The sequence below is a fragment of the Suricata suricatta genome, chromosome 17 (genome assembly GCF_006229205.1).
Source record: "Suricata suricatta isolate VVHF042 chromosome 17, meerkat_22Aug2017_6uvM2_HiC, whole genome shotgun sequence".
Classification (NCBI taxonomy): Eukaryota; Metazoa; Chordata; class Mammalia; order Carnivora; family Herpestidae; genus Suricata; species Suricata suricatta.
In genome coordinates, this window is record NC_043716.1 from 22,839,147 (window position 1) to 22,863,873 (window position 24,727).

At 39.2% G+C, this 24,727-nt stretch overlaps 1 protein-coding gene across 5 annotated transcripts in view; it reads left to right on the top strand.

Moving 5' to 3' along the window:
* ACACA (acetyl-CoA carboxylase alpha) overlaps positions 1-24,727 on the top strand; it is a 279,134-nt gene that overhangs the window by 134,736 nt on the left and 119,671 nt on the right. For all 5 annotated transcript variants that reach the window (XM_029929349.1, XM_029929353.1, XM_029929351.1 and 2 more), the window contains 5 exons: positions 5,281-5,394; positions 7,174-7,287; positions 8,254-8,343; positions 10,093-10,211; positions 22,412-22,435. In XM_029929349.1, coding sequence (XP_029785209.1) covers positions 5,281-5,394; positions 7,174-7,287; positions 8,254-8,343; positions 10,093-10,211; positions 22,412-22,435 — 461 coding nt within the window. The remainder of the gene's footprint in view (positions 1-5,280; positions 5,395-7,173; positions 7,288-8,253; positions 8,344-10,092; positions 10,212-22,411; positions 22,436-24,727) is intronic.

Here is a 24,727-nt window from a genome sequence, read left to right on the forward strand (position 1 = left end):
CATTATTGGAACACGGAGCCATATTTCCTCTGAGAATTCTGGAGTAGCTTTGAGCCGGGGCTGTTCATTTCTCAAGTAATCACGCTGGTGTGATGGAGAGAGAAAATGGCAGCTGTTCGGAGCTCAGGCCTTCAATTTTCTTCAGAGTCCAGTCACTCAAGTGTGTAATTACACGGGGGTGCTGCAGAGGCGTTGGGCCCTGTCAGAGAACTGGTTTGAGGCTTTGCTTTCTGCTTTTGCCAGTCAGGACAGGCAGAAGCCAATGGGACTCTGACTTGCTGCTGTTCTTTTTTTCCCCACCTTGTCATCCTGATTACTTTTTACCTGCTTGGATAGTGCCCAAACTTTCTTTCCAACAGGCTGAGCGCTTTGGAGAAAAGAGCTGTCGTTAGTGTTTGGGGTTGGATGCATAGGACAGTGAGCAGAGGAGGAATTGGGGGAGGAGGAGGAAGAGAAAAAAGGTTGAAGAGGTGAACCAAAAAGATGGATTTGTCCTTTTCTTTATTTTGGCATTTCACATTTTTCTTTAAAAAAACAAACCAAAACTCAGTAAATAAAGCAGGATCTGTAGGCTTTCATATCATTGAGTTTCTTTTGAAATATCAGCTGCTTTCACCTCATCTTAGAGACTTGGAAATCAAGAAGTTAATTGATAGTGCTTGAGCTGAGAGCCAGGTAGCCACGTCGTGTGCAGCCGGGATGGACACTTGAGAGGTCCTTCTTCCTGATGTGATATTGCTGGATACCAGGTGTGAGCTTCCTCATTCCTTCTTTGGTAATGGGAGAGTCTCACTGCCATCACCCCACCTTACATCTGCGTTAACGGTGGTAGCTGATAAAAGCTATTTTACTGGTTTGGATCACTTTTTCTGTAGGTCTTACTGTCTTTTACAGATACCATCTGGACATGGTAGCATTGGAATCCCATAGCTTGTGTTCTCTGCCACTTCTTTCTTTGCTTACCTTGGCTTCCTGATTGATGGTTATGTGCCTGGCATTTCAATCTTTGCTTTCTAGAAGCAGGAATGTTGATGGTGTGCTTTGCTGAGCTAGATGATGATTTCTGGGGCTTTTGAACCTAGAGGGAGGGATCAAGACAATCAGGCTCTGCGAATCAGTGTTAGGAAATGTGGGCTGCTCCAAGAACCCCTCATCCCCTCCAGGTATTAGCCTAGCTTGCCTAGTAGTACCTTGCCTTAGGCAACTTGCCTCTTGAGCAAATTTGTTCTAATCTTTCACCCTATCTGGAAAGCAGAATATCAGGTAAAATGCAAAGTCCATTTGGAGAACACGGTGCCTCAATTAAATCCAAAGTCTACAAGACCAAATTTATTTTTTGAAAGCTCATTTTATTTCTTTAATTTAATTTCATAGAGAAAAGCTTAGAAATATTATTTGTGTTTACTTAGAGATATTTAAGAGACTCTGTAGCCAAATTAGGCAATTCAGCACCAATAAAAATTATCAACATTCTTATAGCTGTCTAGATAACAAAGTACATGTCCTGTAACCAACTTGATGCTGAGTAATCCTCCTCTCACTACTTACATGTTATTTCTAGTATGGTCCACATGAATATGATATAAACCATGCTTCGTTATGAGTAATGCTGTGCCTGTGAACCTTGATTTGGTTTAGACCGGAAGCCTTTTCTTCATCTTAACATGACTGCAAATAATTCTATCCAATGTGTCTCAGTGAATTCTAGTTTACTGAATAAGGGTGATATTAACAATTTCTTGTTAAACCTGTCCTATGACATCCTTGGAATTTCAAAAAGTCTAGCTATGACTGGAAGAAGCTACCAGTCCATTGCTGATTTTGGGATTAGTGCCTCACTTACCTGAACAATAGTTGATGTCTTGAGAACATTACACATTAGGTCACATTCCATTCTGAATTGTCTTCAAATCTTAGGTTGCTAAGATCAAGTTAGATTATTTTGGGCTCTTCTAGCAGTCAGCTGCATAATTTTAGTTATAGTTTTGACACTTAAGCACATTTATTTTATTTCTGTACATCTGAAATATTCCCTGTGTTAGCCACCATACGGGTTAAGAATAAATATAAGAAACAAATATATGGTACCAACCTTAACCATTACTGAATAATTATTTTACTTTGGCCTGCAGATCTATGCAAGTAACCTGTAATCCCAGACTCAGCAGGTAGGCTTATTAAAAGAACCTCTTTATATTGAGGAAACACATCTGCTGACTGAGTCACCATTTAATGTCATTTTTATAAAATGTTGACCAGAATTAGATGGTGATGTTGGGCCTCCCAAAGCAAGCCTGACACTAGGCTAGAGAGCCATAAACTTCTTTTTGGAAGTTTCTGTCTTTGGATGGTTGGTTCTGATGGGTAGAATAGTCTTCAGTATCTGGTGGTTTCTATTAGGACCTGAACAGAGGACAAGAAAGGGTTGAGAAGGTTACTCTATATGTAATTTTCTATTGCCAATCTTTTTCTTGTTTTAAAAAAAATTTTTAAGATTATTCATTTTGAGAGAGAATGAATGGGGGAGGAGCAGAGAGAGAGGGAGTGAGAATACCAAACAGGCTCCACACTGTCAGCGCAGAGCCCAGTGCAGGGCTCAAACCTGTGAAACATGAGACCATGACCTGAGCCGAAGCCGGACACTTAACTGACTCTGCCACCCCTGCGTCCCTGCCAAACTTTTTCTAAGTACTCATGATGACAATGGATAAAATAATATTTGAATGGAAAATATCCAAGTCAGGATAAACTAATGGACATAGTAGTTTATTGATGCTGTATTTGATATTTCACATCCCAGAAAGGGCTGGTTTCTGTGCTTTATTACAAGGAGCCCAGGAAAAGGTTATCATTTGGTGATTGTGATGAATAATTATTTCCCGATTATTGTTTTAAATCTCCATAGTTCCTTTTCTTTCAGATACTGTTTCTTTTTCCCTACCTCTTTTCTCCCTCCTTTTCTCTCATAGTGGAAAGATAAAAGGAAAAAAATAAGTGGTTTTTTAGAAAGTGGTTTTGTGTGTTAAGTTAAACAAGATCTATAGTTAAGAAGATAGCTCCATTTTTATTTCTTTATTTTCATTTAATCTCAAAAGGTAAACCTGGATTTCCTTTCAAAGGAAAACATTCCAAAGCTGTCATGTCTGATACAAGTAGGTAGCTAGTGTTCTTATGTTGGTTTTTGTTGTTAGATCCTGAGACTTCAGTCTGGCCCTTTGCAGAGTAGCTTAGTTTTACTTGTCAGGACACCTGTTAGGTTTTTAGATCTTTCAGTGAGTTCTAATGAATGGAGGAAATACCCCTCAGAAAGGAATGTTTTTCTCTTATTAGTAACATTAGGAAAAGAGGGATTTAATAGGAAAACCTTATCTTGGTTTCCTTATTCACTGTGATGTTCTTCTGTCTTCCTGTGGTCTTGTCTCTGGTGATTTTATACATTCCCTTGAAATTCTATTTCACTCCTTAGAGCTCAACAAAAGATGCAACTTAGTTGTGGTTTTTTTCCCTTCTTTTTTCTCTTATGCCATAGGGTAGGTGGAATAGGTCCTCTGTTCTATGACCACATGCTCAACCAAACCCTGGATTTATAGTCACTTGATAGGCAGCTTTCTCCTCCCCACTCAGATCAGTGAATTCCCTGTGTTCAGCATGCGAAAATAGTACTTGCACTTATTTAACTGTAAGTCCCATTGTGTGTTTTTAAACCTCTGGATATTTGGAGCAGACCTCCGGTGGGTGGATTAGAGAACCAGGAGGTATTTCCTGCTTTAAAATGCTTGAGAAGCCTTCTTCCTGGCATGGTGGTGCTGAGTACTCCCAAACTGTTTACCCTGGGTGTGGAAGGCAGTAAGGGTTGTAGAAGAAGTGTTTTGGGAAATACCTGTCTGCTCCAAAAGCTGAAAGTCTAAAGCTTTTGTTTATACTGTTGTGGTAAAGGGACCATAAAGAGTATCCCTGAGATGAGGAAGGTTACGTACGAACTGGAGATTTTTCAGGGAAAAGGCTGATAATCAAGGTAAGGAAGAAAATTAAAAGGCAGCAACAGGAAGCCTTTTGGGATCTGGTCATCTTCATGTCCTATTTATAGTAGAAGGAGAATAAAAACTCATTACAATATAAAAACAATTATTTCAAACTCCAAGTAGAGGGAACTATGCCTAAACATATATAATTTATGTGGTATTGTTTAAGACTTTTTTTAATGTTTATTTTCGAGAAGAGAGAGCACTGGGGAGGGATGAAGAGAGATCGGGACAGAGGATCTGAAGTGGGCTCTGCACCGACAGCAGGGAGCCCAATGCGGGGCTTGAACTCACAAGCCATGAGATCATGACCTGAGCCAAAGTTGGACGCTCAACCCACTGAGCCACCCAGGCGCCCCTGGTATTTAGAATTTTTATAAGTAACTCTATAAATTTTAGAAAAAGGACAGCCATTTATAAAATCCACATCTGCAGTTTTTTTCAGCTTAGTTAAAAATTACATGGTAATGGATGAATTTAGGGAATGAATGGATATTCCACTGGGGAAGTATTTTTCTCAAAATATGATAGAGATTTTTTTCTTAACTAATTTTAATTTTTAAAAGAGGAAGGACCCAATTGAACAAACCCATGGATTGTATGGTAGTAGCCTGATTTTTTTCCTCTAATCCATCTAAGGATTCACCGTGTTTACTTATCATGAAATGATTCTTGGTACAGCAAGAGGATAAATGATTTGGGGCATAGAATTGTCAGCATATGAGACGAGTTTTTATGTAGTGTGTGTTTATAAAGGAATAATTTGCTCTTGTGTTTCTGTTTTGCACCCTCCTGGGATTTTGAACATTTGGTGTTTGGTGGTTTGAACATTTGGTGGTTCCTTTGGCCTTATCCTGCCTTCTTTACAAAAGTGGGAGAGGGAACAGGAAAAGCCTGACTCAGTCCCTCTATTATTTAAAACCTCTTAAAACTTGGAGGCATCATGTGTTATGTTTGTTTACTCAGAATCCCCTGACCCCTTTTAATGGTCCCTGATGATTTCTTCTGAATGTTAGAAGTATAATGTTGATGAAATCCACTAGGATTTGAATCTGAATGACTGAGGGATTTGGGCTTCTCCTTAGCAGTGGCTTCTTCTGGATCTTCTTTACTACATTGTTTGGGATACAAATAATAGGAAGTTTGCATTTTCTTATTAATCCTGCTATGTTTGCTTTGTTTATATTCCGTTTTCCCATTTTAAAGTTCTGTCCACAGTTTTTAATGTGGATGTGTATTTTTTCACATTAACAATTAGGATCAGTTGTGTGGTCGGGACCCTACTCTCACTGATGAGCTGCTGAATATCCTCACAGAGCTAACTCAACTCAGTAAGACCACCAATGCCAAAGTGGCACTTCGAGCACGCCAGGTAAGAACATGTGTTGGCTGTCTTGAGGGAGAAATGGTTTTCATAGATTGGGCACTGGTCTTACATACAATGAGCTTTTTGCTCCATCACCTGACACAGATCATCCAGTTTTCTATGTACATCTTCTCATGGCCCTCAAAATTAATGTTTTCCTGTAGTATTTTTTTTATGTTTATTTATTTTTCAGAGAGAGAGAATTTTTAGTTTTGACAGATAATGCCAAATTGTCTTTTTTTAATGTTTATTTTTATTTTTGAGAGAGAGAAAGAAAGACAGAGCATGAGCAGGACAGAGGCAGAGAGGGGGAGACATAGAATCAGAAGCAGGCTCCAGGCTCTGGGCTGTTAGCACAGGGCTGGATGTGGGGCTCAAACTCACGAACTGCAAGATCATGACCTAGGCCGAAATTGGACACTTAAGCAACTGAGCCACCCAGGTGCTCCACATAGTATGGTTTTTTATTTTTTATTTTTTTACTTTACGTTTTAACATTTTTTAATGTTTATTCATTTTTGAGAGAAGGAGAGGGAGACAGCATGAGCAGGGGAGGGGCAGAGAGAGGGAGACATAGAATCGGAAGCAGGTTCCAGCCTCTGAGCTGTCAGCACAGAGCCTGACACAGGCTCAAACTCATGAGCCATGAGATCATAACCTGAACCGAAGTTGGATGCTCAACCGACTGAGCTACTGAGGCTCTCACGTAGTATGTTCTTTTAAAGAGGAACACATTAATGTTGAGTCTGTTTAAAACAGAAGTCTTTTCCCCCTGATAAAATTCTCTTATGATTTCCAGACTGTCCTAGTAGTCCTGTGATAGTAAACCAGCGTCATGTGGGGAAAAGACAACTAAGGGATGGGAATAAACTCCATATTTTTCACTTCCCAAAGGGAGCTTAGAAGCAAGGGAAAACTTTTTCATAAGTGTGTAAGAGAAAATCAAGTGTGGAAAGCAGAAAGTAATGCGGTGACTTAGGTACTAGCAATCAGAACAACCCTGGAGAAGTCCAGTTAATTTCACCCTATAGTCTTCATTTCCATTCCAAAAGGTTTCAGCAGGGAAGCCAAGAAGTGGCACTCCCTTTGTGTTTCAGTGCATGAGCATTGACAAGTAAGCTGCATTTGAAGCTGTTCAGTGACCTTCTGCTTTCTCTACAATTGTATCCATGTCACTGAACTACTCAAAGTTATTGAACCTCTCAGTGACTTGCTGAGAGTATTCAGGTCCTACCGTGTCCCTGTTTGTTTGTGACACTGCTTTCACTCTCTCTGCCCCTCACGTGCATTGGGGTTACATCCCAATACCTCCTCCTTCATACTGAGTACCTGGGGCTGTCAGAGCAGCTTTTCCTAGTCTTTGTTCCTACTTCAGAGTTGCAAAAGCCTAGCTCTGTGACATCCACCTTCCCCACAGCTGCTTCCTGCCAGACCTATTTCCCAATTAACAGCTAGTCATGCAGTCCCCCGGACTAGCGGCTTTGCAATGGTAAATCACATGCACTGAGGGAACTTGACTGAAGCTGTTTTCTCTGCCTACCCCCTGCCCCCTGTGGGAAATTGCCCACAACGCAAATCATGGTGAGAGTCAACTGAGATGCAGTATTTGGTGGCATTGGTTTTATGTTACAGGACCTAGAAGTTGTTTTACTTGGTCTCTGTTTTATCTTTGATGCCTGCACTTACAGATTTATATTTATTGCTTTTGTATCAGAGCTGCCTAATAGGAGCCTAGAATAATCACTCCCTCAGGAACTTATGCCTCTTATTTTGCTCTCACTCTAGGTTCTTATTGCCTCCCATTTGCCATCATATGAGCTTCGCCATAACCAAGTAGAGTCTATCTTCCTTTCAGCTATCGACATGTATGGACATCAGTTTTGCATTGAGAACCTGCAGGTATACATAAAGCCCTTTTCTACCACTGTGCACTCTTGTCCCCTTTATTCCTAAGCCTGGTTCAATTAATCAATCTGTAATGAAGTTTCATGCCTTAACTCTATAAAATGATTTACACTTATATTATTTTTTTTCATAAAAATGCTATTAGAATTGTGGTTTCGTTTAAAAATGAAGTTGCTACCTTTTGTACTTTTTATTTAGAAAGTATTCTATGCTAGAATTAGGTGGTAGCACTAGTTGATGTTCAGTATTTGAATCAGACATATAAGCAGGTAGTTGTTAGTGTTCTAGAGGCAAAGCCACTTAAGTCATTTAAATTTTATCTTATTATAATGCTTACTAGTAAGCTTTGTATAGAGCCAATTTTATAAAATTTTACTAGTAATTCAAAGGACCTTGACTATTATGTTTTAGACAGAACCACTTTCTTAGGAATGACTTTGTTTTTCTACCTGTAAATAAGAGTAATATTGTTCTATCTAGCCAAGGGAATCTTCAGGCTTTCTGTCTGTTTTCCTTCTGGGGAACCTAGAAAGGGGAAAAGGATATTTTTGTTTCTTTGGTTCATAGTTGAAATAGAGGGTTTCCACTGGGGTACAAATCTGTGGCTTACCATAATGGAGGATTAAATAAGAAGTTGAGTACAGATATGTGTCAGGAAGGATGTTACTTATGGTCTTTAACACTAATATTAACATATAGTACACTACTACATTATTCTAAGAATTTTACATACATTAATTTGTCTAATGCTCACAACAGACCCATGGGAATAGGTGTCATTCACCCCCACCCCCATTTTGTAGCTGAGGTAGCTGGGGCACAAAAAAGGTGAGTTCTTACATGACATTCCTAGACAGAATTTGTAGGTTACTCTCTCTTCATGCTTCAAAATGCTAAATATTGTCCATTGAAATTGTTCTCTTTTGGATGTAATGGCTTCCTCATCTCTGTACCTTCCAGAAACTCATCTTATCTGAAACATCTATTTTTGATGTCTTACCAAACTTCTTCTATCATAGCAACCAGGTAGTGAGGATGGCAGCTCTGGAGGTAAGATTTCAGAGTAATTTGGTATCACCTTTTTTTTGGTTTCTAGCTGATTTCTTCTGTCCACTTGGCTAACACATCAGTCCTTTTTTTCTTTGGCCTTAAGGTTGGTGCTAAAGAGTAGAGTCTTCTTTTCCTTTGAAAAAATGCTTACTTTACTCAAGTGTTTCAGCTGAATTAATCACCACTTCTGGGCTCCAATCATGGGAAAATAGCTGCCAGCATTTTTCAATAGTTTCTACTTTCCAGGTATTTGAATTCTCTCATTTCAGAATAAATTAGGATTCTCTACAAAACAATAAATGAAAAACATATGGCGGACCAGAACATGTATCATTTTGTGAGTTGGGCCAAATAAAATGGATTTCAGTTATATTCTGAATTTTTAAGCAGCTCTCTTGAAATATTTTGTCATGAGAAAGAGAGTAATAACATATTAAGAGCTTTACTGTTTTTCTCATTTAACCCTACAATTACTTCATGAAGCAAAAAGAAAGTGAGACTCTGGGAGGTTGACTCTGACTGGTCCGCATTTACATAAATAATAAGCAGAAGGGTTTGCATTTGAACCCAGGTCAATCTGGCTCAAAGTCTTTTCTTGTTTCCGGCACACTACTTCATTAAGCACAAAAATTGCAGGCCCTGAATACGGCTGTAAAATTGCCAAGTAAATGTTTTTAGAAGATCGAAGAAAAGTGTTCTAGATGATTTTATGTAATATGACATCACTGCAGTCTGTTGCAAGCTCCTTTGGCTTTTTATTTGTATTCCATGAGTAGAACGTAATGTATCCTACTCAGTAAATACCAAATTTTAAAAATATCTAAGTGTCTTAGAGTGCTTCCATGTCATTTAATGAGAAATCTCCTTATATACCTCACATAATGATAGAATCCCATGTAGCATTTTATGTGCATGGCAAATTGGCTGTGAAGTGCACAAGGTCATACTAATGATTTTTGCTGAGATGTAGCCTATTGGTATTTCTTTAACTCTTGAGTCAGGTTAGTATGTTTGAGATGTTATGTCAAATTTTGCCTTTCTGCTTTTGCCTAGGATTTGGGGGATATAAATAATCTAAAATAATTTGGGGTAATGGGACAACAAAACAATGATACAAGATAGTAAATGAGTTGAACTGTACAGCAATTGTTTCTAGCTTCTGCCTTTACTCGTCAGGTGGCTCAGATTAGTACCTCTCATTTTCCTCACTGCTTGCTTTTATCTTCTATTGAATAATGCTCTCTTTTACTAATGATCAAACCTTCTCCCCAAGTTTGGGTCAGTGTGAAAGGTTTATGGCCCAGCCAGGGGTGTCCAGCAGAGGCAAGCTAATTTTATTTTTATCTATAGTCATGGGTATAGTTTTAAGACTGCAGCTTTTTTTTTTTAATGTTTCTTTATTTTTGAGAGAGAGGGAGAGAGAGAGGTCGCAAACGGGGGGAGGAGCAGAGAGAGATATAGAAACACAGAATCCAAAGCAGGCTCTAGGCTCTGAGAGGTCAGCACAGAGCCTGATGCAGGGCTTGAATCCACAAGCTGTGAGATCATGACCTGAGCCAAAGTTGAATTCTCAACCAACTGAGCCACCCAGGTGCCCTAAGACTGTAGCTTTATTAATTAAAGCAAGTTATTTATGTACAGAGCCTTCTTCTTGCAGCCCTCTTCTCAAGACTATCTTTTTCCTGGCTAACCATCTCTTAGTTTCTGTCTTTGAAGGAATATATTTATTGAGGGTTCCTTTTTAACCAGGTTTATGTTCGAAGGGCTTACATTGCCTACGAACTTAACAGCGTACAGCATCGCCAGCTTAAGGACAACACCTGTGTAGTGGAGTTCCAGTTCATGCTGCCCACATCTCATCCCAACAGGTGAGTTGGAGCTTAGGGTGTGCATCTGAGCCAGCCAGCTCTTATCAGGAGAGTTGGAGAGAGTAATGTATGTGACAGTTCCATGGGTTTTTGGTTTTGGCTAGAAACAGAGCAGAAAATGAGCAGATTTATTTATTCATTTATTTTTAGTTTGTTTATTTTGAGAGAATGAGAGAGAGCACATGTGCAAGCAGGGGAGGAACAGAGAGAGAGAGAACCCAAGCAGGCTCCATGCTGTTAGCATGGAGTCCCACATGGGACTTGATCCCACGAACCAAGATCCTGACCGGAACCAAAATCAAGAGTCAGATGCTTAATGGACTGAGCCACCCAGGCGCCCCCAAAATGAACAGATTTAAATCATGAGAAAAGAGCCTCTTGGTACCCACTTTTTTTTTTAAATCTTTGACGTGGAGAGATGAAGTATAATCTAAGTAAGATAAAAAATTTAAGATTACTCCATCATTCATGTTTGCTTCTGTTATATCACTGAGGAAACTAGTTCCTTTCTTTCTTTTTTTTAAGTTGGAATATACTGGCATTTTACTTGCTGGAACTTTACCAGAAAATCCCTTTTTTAGCAGTTTAAGTCAAGCAGTTGGAACATGAAAATATCTTGGGTGGAATGTTTTTCCTTTCTATATATTTGCTATAGTTTAAGGCTATACTTGAGCCAATTTTGTTCTCTCCCTAAAAACAGGCATCTGAATTTAGCCCCTGAAAATCATATCAGTTTTTAAAAATCACACTTCAGGGGCACCTGGGTGGTTCAGTTGGTTAAGCATCCAACTTTGGCTCAGGTCATGATCTCATGGTTTGTGGGGTCGAGCCCTGGCGTCGGGCTCTGTGCTGACAGCTCAGAGCCTGGAGCCTGCTTCGGATTCTGTGTCTCCCTCTCTCTCTGCCCCTGCCCAACTCATGCTCTGATTCTGTCTCAATAATAAATAAACATAAAAAAAAAACTTAAAAAAAGAAAAATCACACTGCAGATGCAAACTGAAATTTGAGTAAACTGTTTAATTAAGACATGCAAATTCCATTACTTTTTCTTTCCTAAGCCCTTTAAGAAAGAAAATGTGCATATGGAAATTGGTCTCAGTTTTTCTTTGGTTTTAAAATAAAAATATCTTGTATCCTGATTTATTTTTAAAGTATTCTGAGGCAATGAGAACCGAGACTCCCACCCACACATATGTTCATCCCCTCCTGTATTTTCATTCAGTTTAGTAATACCACAGGAAATATAAATACCACAGCCCATCTTAAACTGCCCCCCTCCATTTCTTCTTTATGGCCCTTGGTTCTTCACTTTGTATTACAAAGTACTATGTCTTTGGGGATCCTTAGTTACAGACAACAGAAATGGTTTTGTTCTGAATTGCCACTTCACCCAAAGCAATAGAAACCCTTCCTAGAGACAAAGGAGTCTGTGCTGAGACTTTTGGCCACTGGATGCCACTGTTGATCCAGCAGAGGTCAGCAGATGAGCAGTCGCATCTTCAGAAAAAGTACTTCTCTTCTTTGTCTCTGAAGATCCTCTCACATCCCTACCTCAAAAATACCTTATGGCTGGCAGAGGAAAGCATATATCCTTGATTTAGCAAGCATCTCTCGGTACACTTTTGCCTCCATGGATTTCAGAATCTCATTTTCTAGAAACGAATGGTTGTCCTTCAGCGAGCGACGAGGTACTCACAGCACACATGGGCTCAGCACTCAGTCTTCTTTCTTCTCCTGCATTCCTTGAATAATTGTGGAGAACTACATGCTATACTTAATACTCTTTGTAATTCTCAGGACATTCTCGTTTTCTTCCTGCTTTCTACTGCCTCTTCCCTGTGGGCAGTGATTTGTAGTCAGGCTGCAGAGCCGCTTTGGATTTCCTTCCCTCCTCATTGCTCCCCTTGTCTTTTTGAATTGCTCTCCCTGTCCTACTTTGTTATTTGAGGACACGTGTCCAGTTTGGTGAAGGAAAGTCGACTGGAAAATGAGAGAAATGCTTCTTAACTGTTTGTTAAGAAATCTTATTTAGCTTTTCATTTCAAGGGTATGAATCTTGGTTATTCCTGTTATGGCTTCAAAACGTGGTTATTTGTCCCTCCTAACATCTGAGGTCTACACATCCCTGTAGCCAAAGACCAGACTTGCACAGAACTGTGATCTGATCCTGTTTCTGTCTCTAGTCCTCCTTGGTTATGTATATATAAAATTATAAACTGCTGGGTTAGTAGTAGTAGCAGCAGCAGCAGCAGCGGCAGCATAGATAGAAGGTGAAGGTAAGGACAAGTAAAGGAGGAAAGGTAAAAATAATCTTCATGAAAACCAAAAAAAAAATGTTAAAATTGTTCCAATGCCTTTTTAGATGTAAGGTCTTTTTGTTAGTTTAGAAATATAAAATGTGCCATCAGATATAATCACAGAATGATATATTCAATTTTAGAGTTCAGCCTTTCCACATATCATAGATTTGCTACTTGAATTTAGCTTTTTAAGATTTCATATTTTCTTACAAATGTTTTTGTTACAATTTGAAGGTATGACCTTATTCTGACACCAACTGGTGTACTAAAATTGAATTCTGACACTAACCACCGTGAGTTAGATCAGATAACACAAGTTAAGGGCTTGGTGCTTCGCAAAACTGTCCCTGCTTTAGAGGGAGCCACAAGTGGGGTACCTAAGCCACCTGCCCTTCTGACCAACTGGCTACCAGTTTGGGGTTCCCATCAGCCTGTCCAGTTTAATAATTCACTAGAACTTACAAAAATCAGAAAGCACTATACTTATGAATACAGTTTTATTATAAACGACACTGATCAGAACCAGCCAGATGAGTAAGGTCGGGGCGTGTCCTGAACACAGAGCTTTCCCATTCTTTCCCTTTGGAATCAGGTACTCACCCTCCTAGCATTATCAGTGTGTTCACCAACCACGGAGTTCCATTGAGCTTCAGTGTCCTGAGTTTTAATCAGGATTTCATTACAGTGGCATGATTGATCAAATCACAGCCTACACAGTTAAACTCAATCTCTAACCTCTCTCCCCTCCCCAAAGGCCCAGCTTGCTCGAAGCCCCCACCCTCTAATCACAAGGTTGGTCTTTCTAGTGAGCAGCCCCTGTCCTGAGCTATCACATCATCTTACTCAGATGTAATCCAAGGGGCTCGTGAATAATGATACTTCTCTTTCTTTTGAGAAATCCCAAGGACTTAGAATTTCTTTCCCAGGAACCAGGGACAAAGGCCTGTCAAATTCTTTAGTATATAATAGGCCTATTCATCTTATAAAAGAATTCCATGATCTCTTAATTTTAACTAGTTTTAAGGCAAGTTCCAACTTTTTTTTTCCAGCTTTAGTACTATTATTCTTTCTTATTCTTACTGTTTTGAACGAGTAGGCAAAGAGCATATTGTTTCGTATTCTACAGAAATAAGTTACAGGAGACAGTCTACCAGTGTCATTTCCACTCCCTGGCTTGTAAAGCTCAAGGACACAATTGTGTCCACTAACTTCTAAATTAATGAGTCTCAGAATTCTTGAGGAAATATTTCTTATTATTTTAATGTTTACTATTTATTTTTGAGAGAGAAAGAGGGAGAGAGACAAGTGGAGGAGGGGCATAGAGAGAGGGAGAGAAGAAGATACAGAATCTGAAGCAGGCTTCACAGAATCTGAGCTGTCAGCACAGAGCCTGATGCCAGGCTCGAACCCACAAACTGTGAGATCATGACCTGAGCCAAAATCAGACATTCAACTGAGCTACCCAGGCACCCTAGAAAATATTTTTTAAGTCCTGACTGCCATGATTCTGCTTTATTTTGAACCAAACTCCAGGGGACCACTTTTTGAAAAAGCTCTTAGGATAATTCTGATGAGCACCTGCAGTTAAGAATCACTGCTACTTAGACCAGCACTGTCCAGTAGAAATACAGTGTAAGCCACATATGTAATTCTAAGTTTTTTTGTTGGCCACATGTAAAAGGGTAATAAGAAACAGATAAAATTACCTTTAACCATTTCTTTACCCCATCATATCCAAAATACCATTTCAATATGTAATAATTATCAATTATCATGAAGATAATTTTTATTCTTCATACTCAGTCTTCCAAATTTAGAGTATGTTTTACATTTACAGCATGTCTCAATACAGATTAGCCCTAATTCAAACACTACATAGCAACATGGGCAGCTCAGCTCTAGACCAAAAATTAATTAGGACAGTCAAACTGCACCCTCTTTATTTTATATTAATGGTAGTACTCCTGGGACAGATTTAAGTAAAAACCAAGTACATTTTATTTTTAGGTTTCTTGTTCTTACGAGTTACAGAAATTATCCACATCTGATAGTGTAGATATTCTACTACAAAATTTTATGCATACTTTAAAAATTACTCAATGAGAGGCACCTGGGTGGCTCAGTCGGTTAAGCATGCAACTCTTGATTTTGGCTCATGTTAAGATTCTCTCTCTGCCCCTACCCTGCTTGCTTGCTATATCCCTAAAATAAAGAAATAAACAAGTAGTTTTAAAAAAATTTTTTTGTTTGTTTATTTATTTTTGAGACAAAGACAGAGCACAAGCGGGGAGGGGCAGAGAGAGAGAGGAAGACATAGAATTTGAAACAGGCTCTAGGCTCTGAGCTGCCAGCACAGAACCCGATGCAGGGCTTGAACCCACAGACCACAAGATCATGACCTGAGCTGAAGTCAGAAACCCAGCCAACTGAGCCACCCAGTCGCCCCTACAAGTAAATGGTTTTTAAAAATTAACTTAATGAGAACAGAGAACAGGCGTATGAATATGTATATTTTACTTATCAATGCAAAACAGAATTTCACAGTATTTTCCCCAGTTGGGGTTAACAAACCAAAAATTCTTGGGGGAGAAAACAGATACATTCTTAAACCAATTTTTGAATTTTCTTTTCTGGTGCTTATTTTTCACATTCTTAGGCATTCATTTGAAGTAGATTAACTTTGCCCAGCAATCCTTAGAAGTAGCTTTCTGAGCTATATTATCAAAGCAAGACTACAGTCTCTTGTTGTGTATGGGTCACCTGGTGAAATTCCATTCTTGCAGTTTGTTTTTGACTAATGATTTAGCCCTAATGAGTTGGGATGAAACATGGCTCTCTGCAAACGATGACAGCAGAGTATTTTTTTTCTCAAAAACACCTTAGATACTATTTAAATGGAAGACCCATCCCATTGGTACATGTTTTGATTTTTAGGTAAAACACAAATTCTACTGGAAATAAGTGGAACAGCCTCTAAGAAGGGAGAAGACACCTTTTGAACACTTAGTATATGGCCACATGTTTGGTTCTTTTTATTTTTGTTTAACTTATCTTGGAATTTTGTACTGCTTGACATCTTCAAATACTTTTAGAACTTATTTGATTATGGAAGGAACACTTAAGGTGAGATCTAGTCTCTTAACAGATATTTAAATGTACCATATGTTACTGTTGAGTTTGGGTTCAGTGTTCTATGGTAGATCTCTAGGGCTTATTCATTTTGTTTGGCTGAAACTTTTGCTTGATGTTTAATTACTGTATATTTCAGTATAATTGGACAGTTGGCTTTTTTCTAATATTCCTCTCAATATTAAGAAAACAAACAAAATGAGGGGCACTTGGATAGCTAAGTCAATTAAGTGACTGACTTGATTTCAGCTCAGGTCATGATCTCATAAGGTTTGTGAGTTCAAGCCCACATCAGGCTTTGTGCTATCAGTTATCAGTGCAGAGCCCACTTGGTATTCTCTTTCTCTGCCCCTCTCCTGTTCATGCTTGCTCACTCTCTCTCTTTCAAAAATAAATATTTAATAGATAAATAAGTAAACATTTTTTAAAAAGGAGATAATGAAACAGTTTCTAATCTCTGTGACTTTCTGAATCATCCTTCCTGCTAAGTAGTCTTCAGTCAAGGCAAGGTATGTTATCTACTTGGAGTGCCTCAGTGACTTAGTTGTTTGAGTGTCCAACTTCAGCTCACATCATGATCTCACAGTTTCTGGGTTCTACCTCCGCATCAGGCTCTACGGCTCAGAGCCTAGAGACTGCTTCGGATTCTGTGTCTCCCTTTCCCTCTGCCCCTCCCCTGCTTACACTCTGTCTCTCTCAAAAAAAAAAAAAAAATTAAAATATCTTTAAGGTATATTATCTTCTTGATCTTTTACCTAAGACTTCCGAGTTTTTTCTGGGAGCTGTAGTTGCAACTTTATTTGACATCTATAGGTCTTACTCACCAGAGGATCCAGTTATTAGAGCTTCACTCAGAGAAGCTTCTGGTACAGATATACCCTTTTCTTCTTAAATTCCCTTTACTTGAACAGAAACTGCAGAGATTTTCCTGGCTTAAGCATAATAGGAAACCTATATATGTGGGGTGTGTGTGTGTGTGTGTGTGTGTGTGTGTTTATGTTTCTTCTGAGATTTAAAAGCTGTTTCCGGGGTGCCTGGGTTCAGTTGGTGGAGGGTCCAACTCTTGATTTTGGCTCAGGTCATGATCCCAGAGTCCTGGGATCGAGCCCCATGTCAGGCTCTGCACTGAGTGTTGGACCCTGCTTAAGATTATCTCTCTCTCGCTCTACCCTTCTCCCCCTTCCCCTGTTCTCTTTCTCTCAAAAAAGAAAAGAAAGGCTATTTCTTATTGTATGAGAATTTTTTTGAGGGAAGGGTATTTTGTTGTGTTGGGTCTTTTTTAAGATTATATTTTTTGGGTGCTTGGGAGGCTGAGTTTCATTAAGCATCCAATTCTTGATTTTGGCTCAGGACATGATCCTCACAGTTTGTGAGTTCAAGCCCTGCATTGGGCTCCCACTGATAGTGCAGAGCCTATTTGGGATCCTCTCTCTCCCTCTCTCTCTCTGCCCCTCCACACCACCCCCGCAACTTCCCACTTAATGCACGCTTGTGTTCTCTGTCTCTCTTGAAAATAAATAAATAAGCATTTTAAAAAAGATTTTATTTTTAAGTAATCTCTATGTCCAACTTGGGGCTCAGACTCAAAACCCTGAGATCAAGAGTCGCATGCTCCACCTACTGAGCCAACCAGGTATCCTGGGTTTTTTTTTTTAGGATTTTCTTTTTTAAAAAAGGTGCCTTGTAACCAGTTAGCAATTGTTTTTAAAGTAGTGAGTGAGTTTTTTCAGTCATTCTCTTGGTGTAGGAATCGTCAGGACAGCTGGTCTGCACTAAAAGAACATTTTATTATTATCTAGACTCATAAGATTTATTTCTCTTGTCTGAGATTCCATCAGCCCAGCTTTTTAGTGAATTCAGCCAGTATTTTACATGGATTGATCCTTGAGCTCAGACTAGATCATTCAGCATTCTCTTTTCTCTTCCTTCCTCTAGTGAGACTCAGGGTTTAGAGCCCTAGGAGTGTGTGTGTATGTGTTTGTCTTTTTTCCCATTCCAAAACCTTAGTTTATCATTCTGTGGTGCTGGTGATGGAAAATCTTGTTAAACTAACGCGTCATTCTGAATGTCTTTATTTTTGACAATTCACGGAATCATTTGACATTTAGGATTTTACTTAACTGTGGGCACATTAAGTAACTCAGAATAGTCTATAAACAAATAAGTTCTTTTGTCGGTCTATATATTTGATCTTCTAGAATATAGCTATGTTCATACAAACATATGTAAAGTATTATCCCCATAAACTCTGTGGCTGTGCATATTATAATAATCTTGGAGTGTGAAATTTAAAACTCCAAATGATTTTAATAAGTAATACACATTTGTGAACATAGTTGGGTTTTTTTTTTAAACTTTTAATCTGTGATTCAAATAAGAAGCATCAAAATTGATGCAGGAGATAGAACTATACTTTGTTGTATGTACATATATAAATGGGTGAGGAGCTATTGGTGTTTATTTCCACCTATTTCTTAGATGGAAATTCATGCTTTAGTTAAGTCATGTTGCATTGCACCTTCTCTGCTGTTTGCTCCTTCTGAACTTGGCCTTCTATGTTATAATATTTTAATTCAAGCACTTTGTTTCTTATGTTTCACATCCAGAAGAGGTTGGCTGTGTTCTTTCCCCTGAAAGCACATGTTTTGGTCATGACTCAGTTTAGGCTGCTTGGCACCTTCAGTGTTTAGCTGTCAGTGGGTGGTCTCTGGGCCTTCTTCTAAAGAAGGTTGTGAGGAAGTTTAGAAATCAGAAGCCTTCCATGTGACTAATGAGCAGCCTGCTGCCATTCTTGAGAATTCTGATAATCTCTGACACCCAGAGATTAGAGTGTTCTTTGGATCTTACTGAGACACTCAAAAGTCATCCAACTTACAGCGTTTTTTAGCAGTGGGAACACTTGGTTGTAGTTAGCAGGCCAGAATGAGCTATAAATAAATAAAATCCAACAGTGCTTGCTTCCTTCATTCAGGGTAGTCTGCTGATAAGATGCAAGCATCTGGCAGAAGAGAAGGTTCTCAGCAGGGTTAAGTGCTTACCAAAGTGCTTTCCTGTATCCATGGCTCAGCTTCTAGTCTCTGCTGTGTTATTTTGGCACTCTAGACTTGTAAGATTGGAGAGCCGGGTTTAAAACTCTCAATATATCATTAGGGTAGCCCAAGGTCCCTTCTTGTCAAAGAAGACTAGCTGATTCCAGGGGGAAGGAAAAGCAGAATCCAGGGCACCTGTAAATCCCTGTAGTTTTGTGCTGTGGGTTTGTAGCTAATTATACAGCAGGCAACAGTAATATGGTGTAGCTCTGTTGGCATACTTGTATCAAAAAGAGCAAAACCTTCCAGCAGAGCAAAGAAGGGGCTTTGAAGGAGCTGCAAATGAGTGAAGCAATGATCATTTTATTGTAAACTAAAGCTCTGCAGTGGAATCAGGGCATCTGAACTGCAAGGGAGGTGGTGGGAGAGATGCCAAGTAGAAATACATGGTTCAGATGTGTTTTACAGCTCTTGATTTGGATTCTCCTGCAGAAATATCATCACACAAGGAGACCACCACTGGTCACAGCCAGCCAAATTGCTCTTTCTCCTATGGTAGTGCTGTTAGTGACTGCTAGTAGGTTATTCAGCCGACCTCTTCTGATTCTGCTTTGCTGCCTTATTTCAAAAGATTTACCCTATACTGGCTTTCAGTCACAGCTTGATGTAACTACTGCTTGTTTGCATGCCTCCCCATCATTTTCATATAGGGTCTGTTTTTTTTTCCCCCAAGTTAGAGGTGCAAAAATTGGGAGCATTTTTATATGATAAAAGATTTACGTAGGGCTAGCTGGAATCGAGCAAAATGAAATTCAGCTGGAAGGGATAGTAAAAGGCTGAGAGAACTTGTGACTGCCAGAGAAGTCAGTGTTCCTTAAATAAAGAGGGTTCAGCTAGCAGGCAGCAAGTCTGACTTTGCATTCATATTGAAGCAGGCTCTCCAGCCATTCTGTGCGGGCAGATCAATAAAATCAGAGGTGACTTAATGCCAAGAACCTCAGAATTCAAAGGATTTCTCTTGTCCTTTAAATTTAGTCTACATTGAAGTGGAATGCTAGTCTCAGGAACAGATGTACAGAATTTGGCTTATGATACTGTATTAAGCAGTGTCCTTGGAAAACATTCCCTTTGCCTTCTCAAGTTATCACATCTGTAAAATGGAGCTAATCTGCTAGAAGGAAAATGATTCCAGTATTTATCAAAACATGGTGAATGAAGATTTATTATGATAAGTGTGTCCAAAAGCTTAAATGTCTAATGAAAAGTGAATTCGTATCTCATTTATGCACTTGAAAATGCAGATGACTGCCTTATCAGAGATTAGGTAGTTTGACTGTTTTTGCATAAGGTGTATGCAGTGGAATGTGGTAGATTTTATCTTATTAAAAGCTATATAAATAGCTTTTTTGACTCGTGTAGTCTCTCCCTTGGTTGTTCATCTTTATGTAGACCATGGTTCTACTTTTTAGTGTGTCACAGTAGTGTGCAGTGTCTCATACTGGTTATATTCTTAAATTGAACAAATACCCCCTATGTAAGGGTAAGACAATAGATGAACGATTGTTATGGACATGGTTAAGTGTTTACCTGGTGATAGAGTTTATCCCGCTTTCCCTGCTCATCTCCTGTACAGCCCTACAGATTCTTATTCTGTCAAAGAGATAAGCTGCCTCTACTTATCTCTTGTATGATTGAGTTGGGGCCCTTCTGTTAAAAACTGGAGGTGTTGGGAGTTTTTGTTCTTACCCCATACTGTGTAGATGGTGAGTGGTTCCTATAACAAAGCAGCAGGGGGCTCCCTATGAGAGCTTGAGAATTGCTGATGAAAAAGAACTGGCTTTTGGTTGGTGATGTTCTTTTCATTTCAGGACCTTTTCTCCTGAAAACTTAGCCCTCATCCTGTGAAGACTCCCAGCGATTAGAGTGTAGCTACAGAAACAGTGGCACCATTTTATAGTTTAAGAAATTGGTTAACAGTTTAGAGAGATTATACTGGTTTCTAAATTCCAGAAACCTGAATAGATGGAGCCTGAGATTGCTTCGGTTGTAGGATTCTTCTCTCTGAATTGAGGTTCATGGTAGGAGACTGTGTAGGTGGCTCCTTTCTTTAGAATCCTTGATGTCTTAAAAGAAAGACATTCCTGTATTCTCATTAGCATTTTACTGTTAGTTTTCTGCTTAGCTACAACTCCCTCTGCTCTAGAACCTGTGCATACTTTTTGCTGGTTTGGGGTGGCCATGCGCATTATAACTAAGGATCTCTTGTAAATTGAAACCCCTTCCCCTGAGTGAGAGGCTCAAAGAACCCAAACAGCAAAGGCGCAGGATTTTGCACTCAAAGGTTGCTCTTGCTGCCTTATGAATTAGCTCTGTGATACAGGTTTGATGCAAAGAGCATTGCTACTCACAAATCACAAGAGGTATACAGTTTGTGTGCAGTGATATGTCACGGCATTTTATTTATATGGCCAGCTCAGTCTATTCTGCTCCTTTCACTGCCATGGAAAGTGCATCATTTTCCTCCCTCTCTCCTCCTTCCCACATATCATCAGCACCACCCACTATGTTCTGCCCATTAAGTCCTGTGTGTGTCAGAAAACCCCAACAATGATTAAATGCTGATAAAAGAATGTTAGAAGGTTAAGATATCAACCAATCAATGCCCTTACAGTACTCCTAAATTGTGGGTGGTAAGTATAACTTTGCCCTTTTAACATTGGAAATAAGGATATTTTTATTTTATAATTTTTTTTCAGTTGAGGAAATGACTTAGCGTCAAATTAAGGGAAAGAAAAAAAAAGCATTGGTAGCAAAGACCAAAGAGAATGCAGGAGACTTGCCTGGCAATTTCCGTTCTTGCCCTAGTCTTTTTTTTTTTCCATCATTTTGACAAGTACTTGGTCAGGAAATTCTAGTGCTAGCCAAATTTAGGTGTGGTTTTATTTATGAGAGGCCTAGAGTTTTTGAATTTACAACAATCTTAGAAAGTCATTATTACCCTAAAATCATTAAAAAGTATAAATGACTTAATTTTAACAAAGTATATCATTCTAGTCATTGAATCATTTATCATTACATTTTTGCATGGTTTTCAGTTTTTTAAGCTCCCGTAGTACTGAGTATCCTCCTTTCCAACACCCCTACCACCGCTCGCCACCTCCCTGTTCTGTGGGAGGAAGACATGGTTAAAGGGGCTTAACAGAAGATAGCTGGGAATCCCGAACCCTGGCTACTTTTCTTTGGAGGAGGGTTTCCAAGTTCATCTCATATCCCAGAAAAGCAGTTAAGGAGGGAGGGGCTGTGGAATCAACTTCTCTGGACTTCCTTACTAAATTTTCAGTAAAATAGGAATAACAAAGAAGAGTCTATAAGACTTGTCAAGAATGACATTTCATGTTGAAGCTTAATATACCATATCCATACAGCTTAAATTAATTTTCATGAGGCTGTGTTTTATCACCACTCTGCATTATTCTTTTGTAATAGACTTATTTTTAAAAATCCACAGTAAATCCATTTCGACCCTTTCCATCAACAGTTGCTGTGGTGAGGTAGGTCAGGAGGCATGCCTCTTTGGAGGCATCCTGGGGGGGTGAAGGGTAATGAGCACCTAATTATGTCTGCTGAATGCCAGAGCTGCCAGGCTGGTGCTCCTCGTGTCCAGTCTGTAACTGCTCTGACAATTCTTTTATTATGGCTTTCACTAACCTATCAGTAACTAACTGTGGTTGTTTAATTACAGAGGGAACATCCCCACGCTTAACAGGTACCGTATGTTTAGTTTTTTTTTTTCAAGTAAAAGCACCTTTTTTGTAACTCAGAATAGTGAAATCAGGGAAATAAATTAACATTGCATATGACAAGTAATGTTTCTGCTAGGGAGTCCTGAGCTCCCCTTTGGACATACTAAATTATTCTTTTTGTTTGGAAAACATGTCTTCAGCTTTTCTTCAGCTGTTCAAAAAGCAACACTTGGAAATCCTCAGTATGGGGAAGCCCCCCACTAGCTGTGTATGATGGGGGTTGTCTGCCTGCTGTTCAGCCTTGCCGTAAACATCTTTTGCTACATTCTCTGCCTCGTTTGGGGCTTTCAGAGGAGGAACCCTTAAGGTTACTCCTCCCATGGCAAATTGTTCATAATTGTTTCAATTTTTAATTTCTCTGGTTTGCTTCACCTTTTAGCAGATGCAAATGTAGAAATAGCTGATCTCATGTTTTATCAGTTTGTTTGTTACTTTTCTAAAGTGTTACAATGATATGAAAATCAAATTTTATTTCAGACTTACAAGATAAACATTTGAAAAGTATATTTAAGTGTTTGATGTGTGTAGCCCTGTGAAGAGGTTTCCAGGCCAATATATAACACATGTGATATTTGGTAATTTTGATTCCACCTGCTTCTGAGCCAAGCAAGGCAACACACTGCAAGTTTGAGAGGATAGCAGTTATGGTTGGAATTGAATCTACAAAATGCCAAAGCAGCAAGCAATAAGTTGGTGGCAAGTTCTTTGTAGATAATTAGTTCTATACATTGAAATATTTATAGACTTAGGTTTGTTTTATTTCTCTCCCTTACATATTAAGTAATCAAAACTGACTATAGCTTTTAGAGTCCAGTTTGGATGGGGAGAGAAAAGGGAGTTCTTTGCTTTGGTCTTTATGTGTGCCCTTGAAGAGGGGGCTTGGTTCATTCCTGACTGCCAGAACAGCTATGTCCTGGCCCCTGAGCACAGTAGTGGGGGAAACCGAACAGTGGATTTCTCCTGGGGTTCGGTTGAGGGAAAAGATACTTAACCCCATGTTTGCCACAAACACAGCCTGTTAGCTTATTCAGAGGGAGTTCCCTTTAAGTGTTATATGGAACCCTTTTATCTTTCCTAAGATATAATGCCTCACAAACTTGCTCCTTTAGTTAAATATGTTTGGTGATCCTAGAAAAGAGGATGATAGCTTTTCTGAGTTCATACAACTCTGAATCCTGGTTTCTAGTGAGCACTGTGTGTAAGACTTGCTTGTGTGTTTCATGTGTTTTGTTTCATTCTTGGTATCAATGGTTTCCTCTCCCACCCTGCCTTTCTATTCTCTGGTTCTGTCAAAAGATGAAGTGCCTTTTTCACAGGCCTCATTTGCCAAAGGAGTAAAAACTTGGAGTGTCAGTCTCTGTAGTCTGTGTGAGCAGCACTCCCATCCCCTGAAAAATTCCATTGCCTTTTATAATGACAATTTGAATCGAGTACAGTATGTTCCCAGATCTCAAGTCTGCATTGCTGCCTCTCTTCCCCCCGCAACCCTGCAGGTGGTGCACTTCAAGGAGACTTTTGAGCAGCTCCCCAAAGTTCAGGTGCCCCTGCCTTGTTCTGAACTTGCTTCTGATCAGTATGGCAGTAACATGTTAGGTAAATCCTGAAGGCAAAGTTACTTTGTCCTTCCTAACCGGCTGTCTGGACTGACTGGGCATTTGGAAATACTTCCCAGTATTACTTTTCAGTACATATTGCTGAGGTGCATCAAGGAATATACAGACTCCTTATGTTTTTAGATTGAACAAGCAGTTCTCTTGGAGCATCTCCATTTGGCACCTGTTTGTCATGCTTACACATACTTTGAGACCCATGCTCTGCCTTTTTGCATCTCACTAGGATTTCTTAAGGGCTTTCCATGAAGATATGTTTACTTTGGAATAGGAGTGTTTAAATATAAAAAAGGAAATTTTGCAATTTCAAGTTGAGAAATGTCTCTTTTTCAAAAAGGGAGGAACTATAATCTTTACAACTGCTGTCCCCATCAGCCCAGTAACGGAAGAAGTAAATACTTCAGTAAAGTTCCTTTTATAGATTGTGACTTGTTTCTGTATGATAAATAATGTTTTCTATAATAATTTACTAAACTATTCCAAATGACTTAGTTGTTGTTGTACATGCTTCTATCTATAAGGTGTTTTTCTCTAGGAATTTTGGTAGATTAAGTGTTGCCTAGTTACAACCCACTTGGCTCGCTTTCTTCCTTTTAAGAGAGGGAATGTTTTTAGGGAAGGGGCAGATGCAGGATGGTTTTTAAC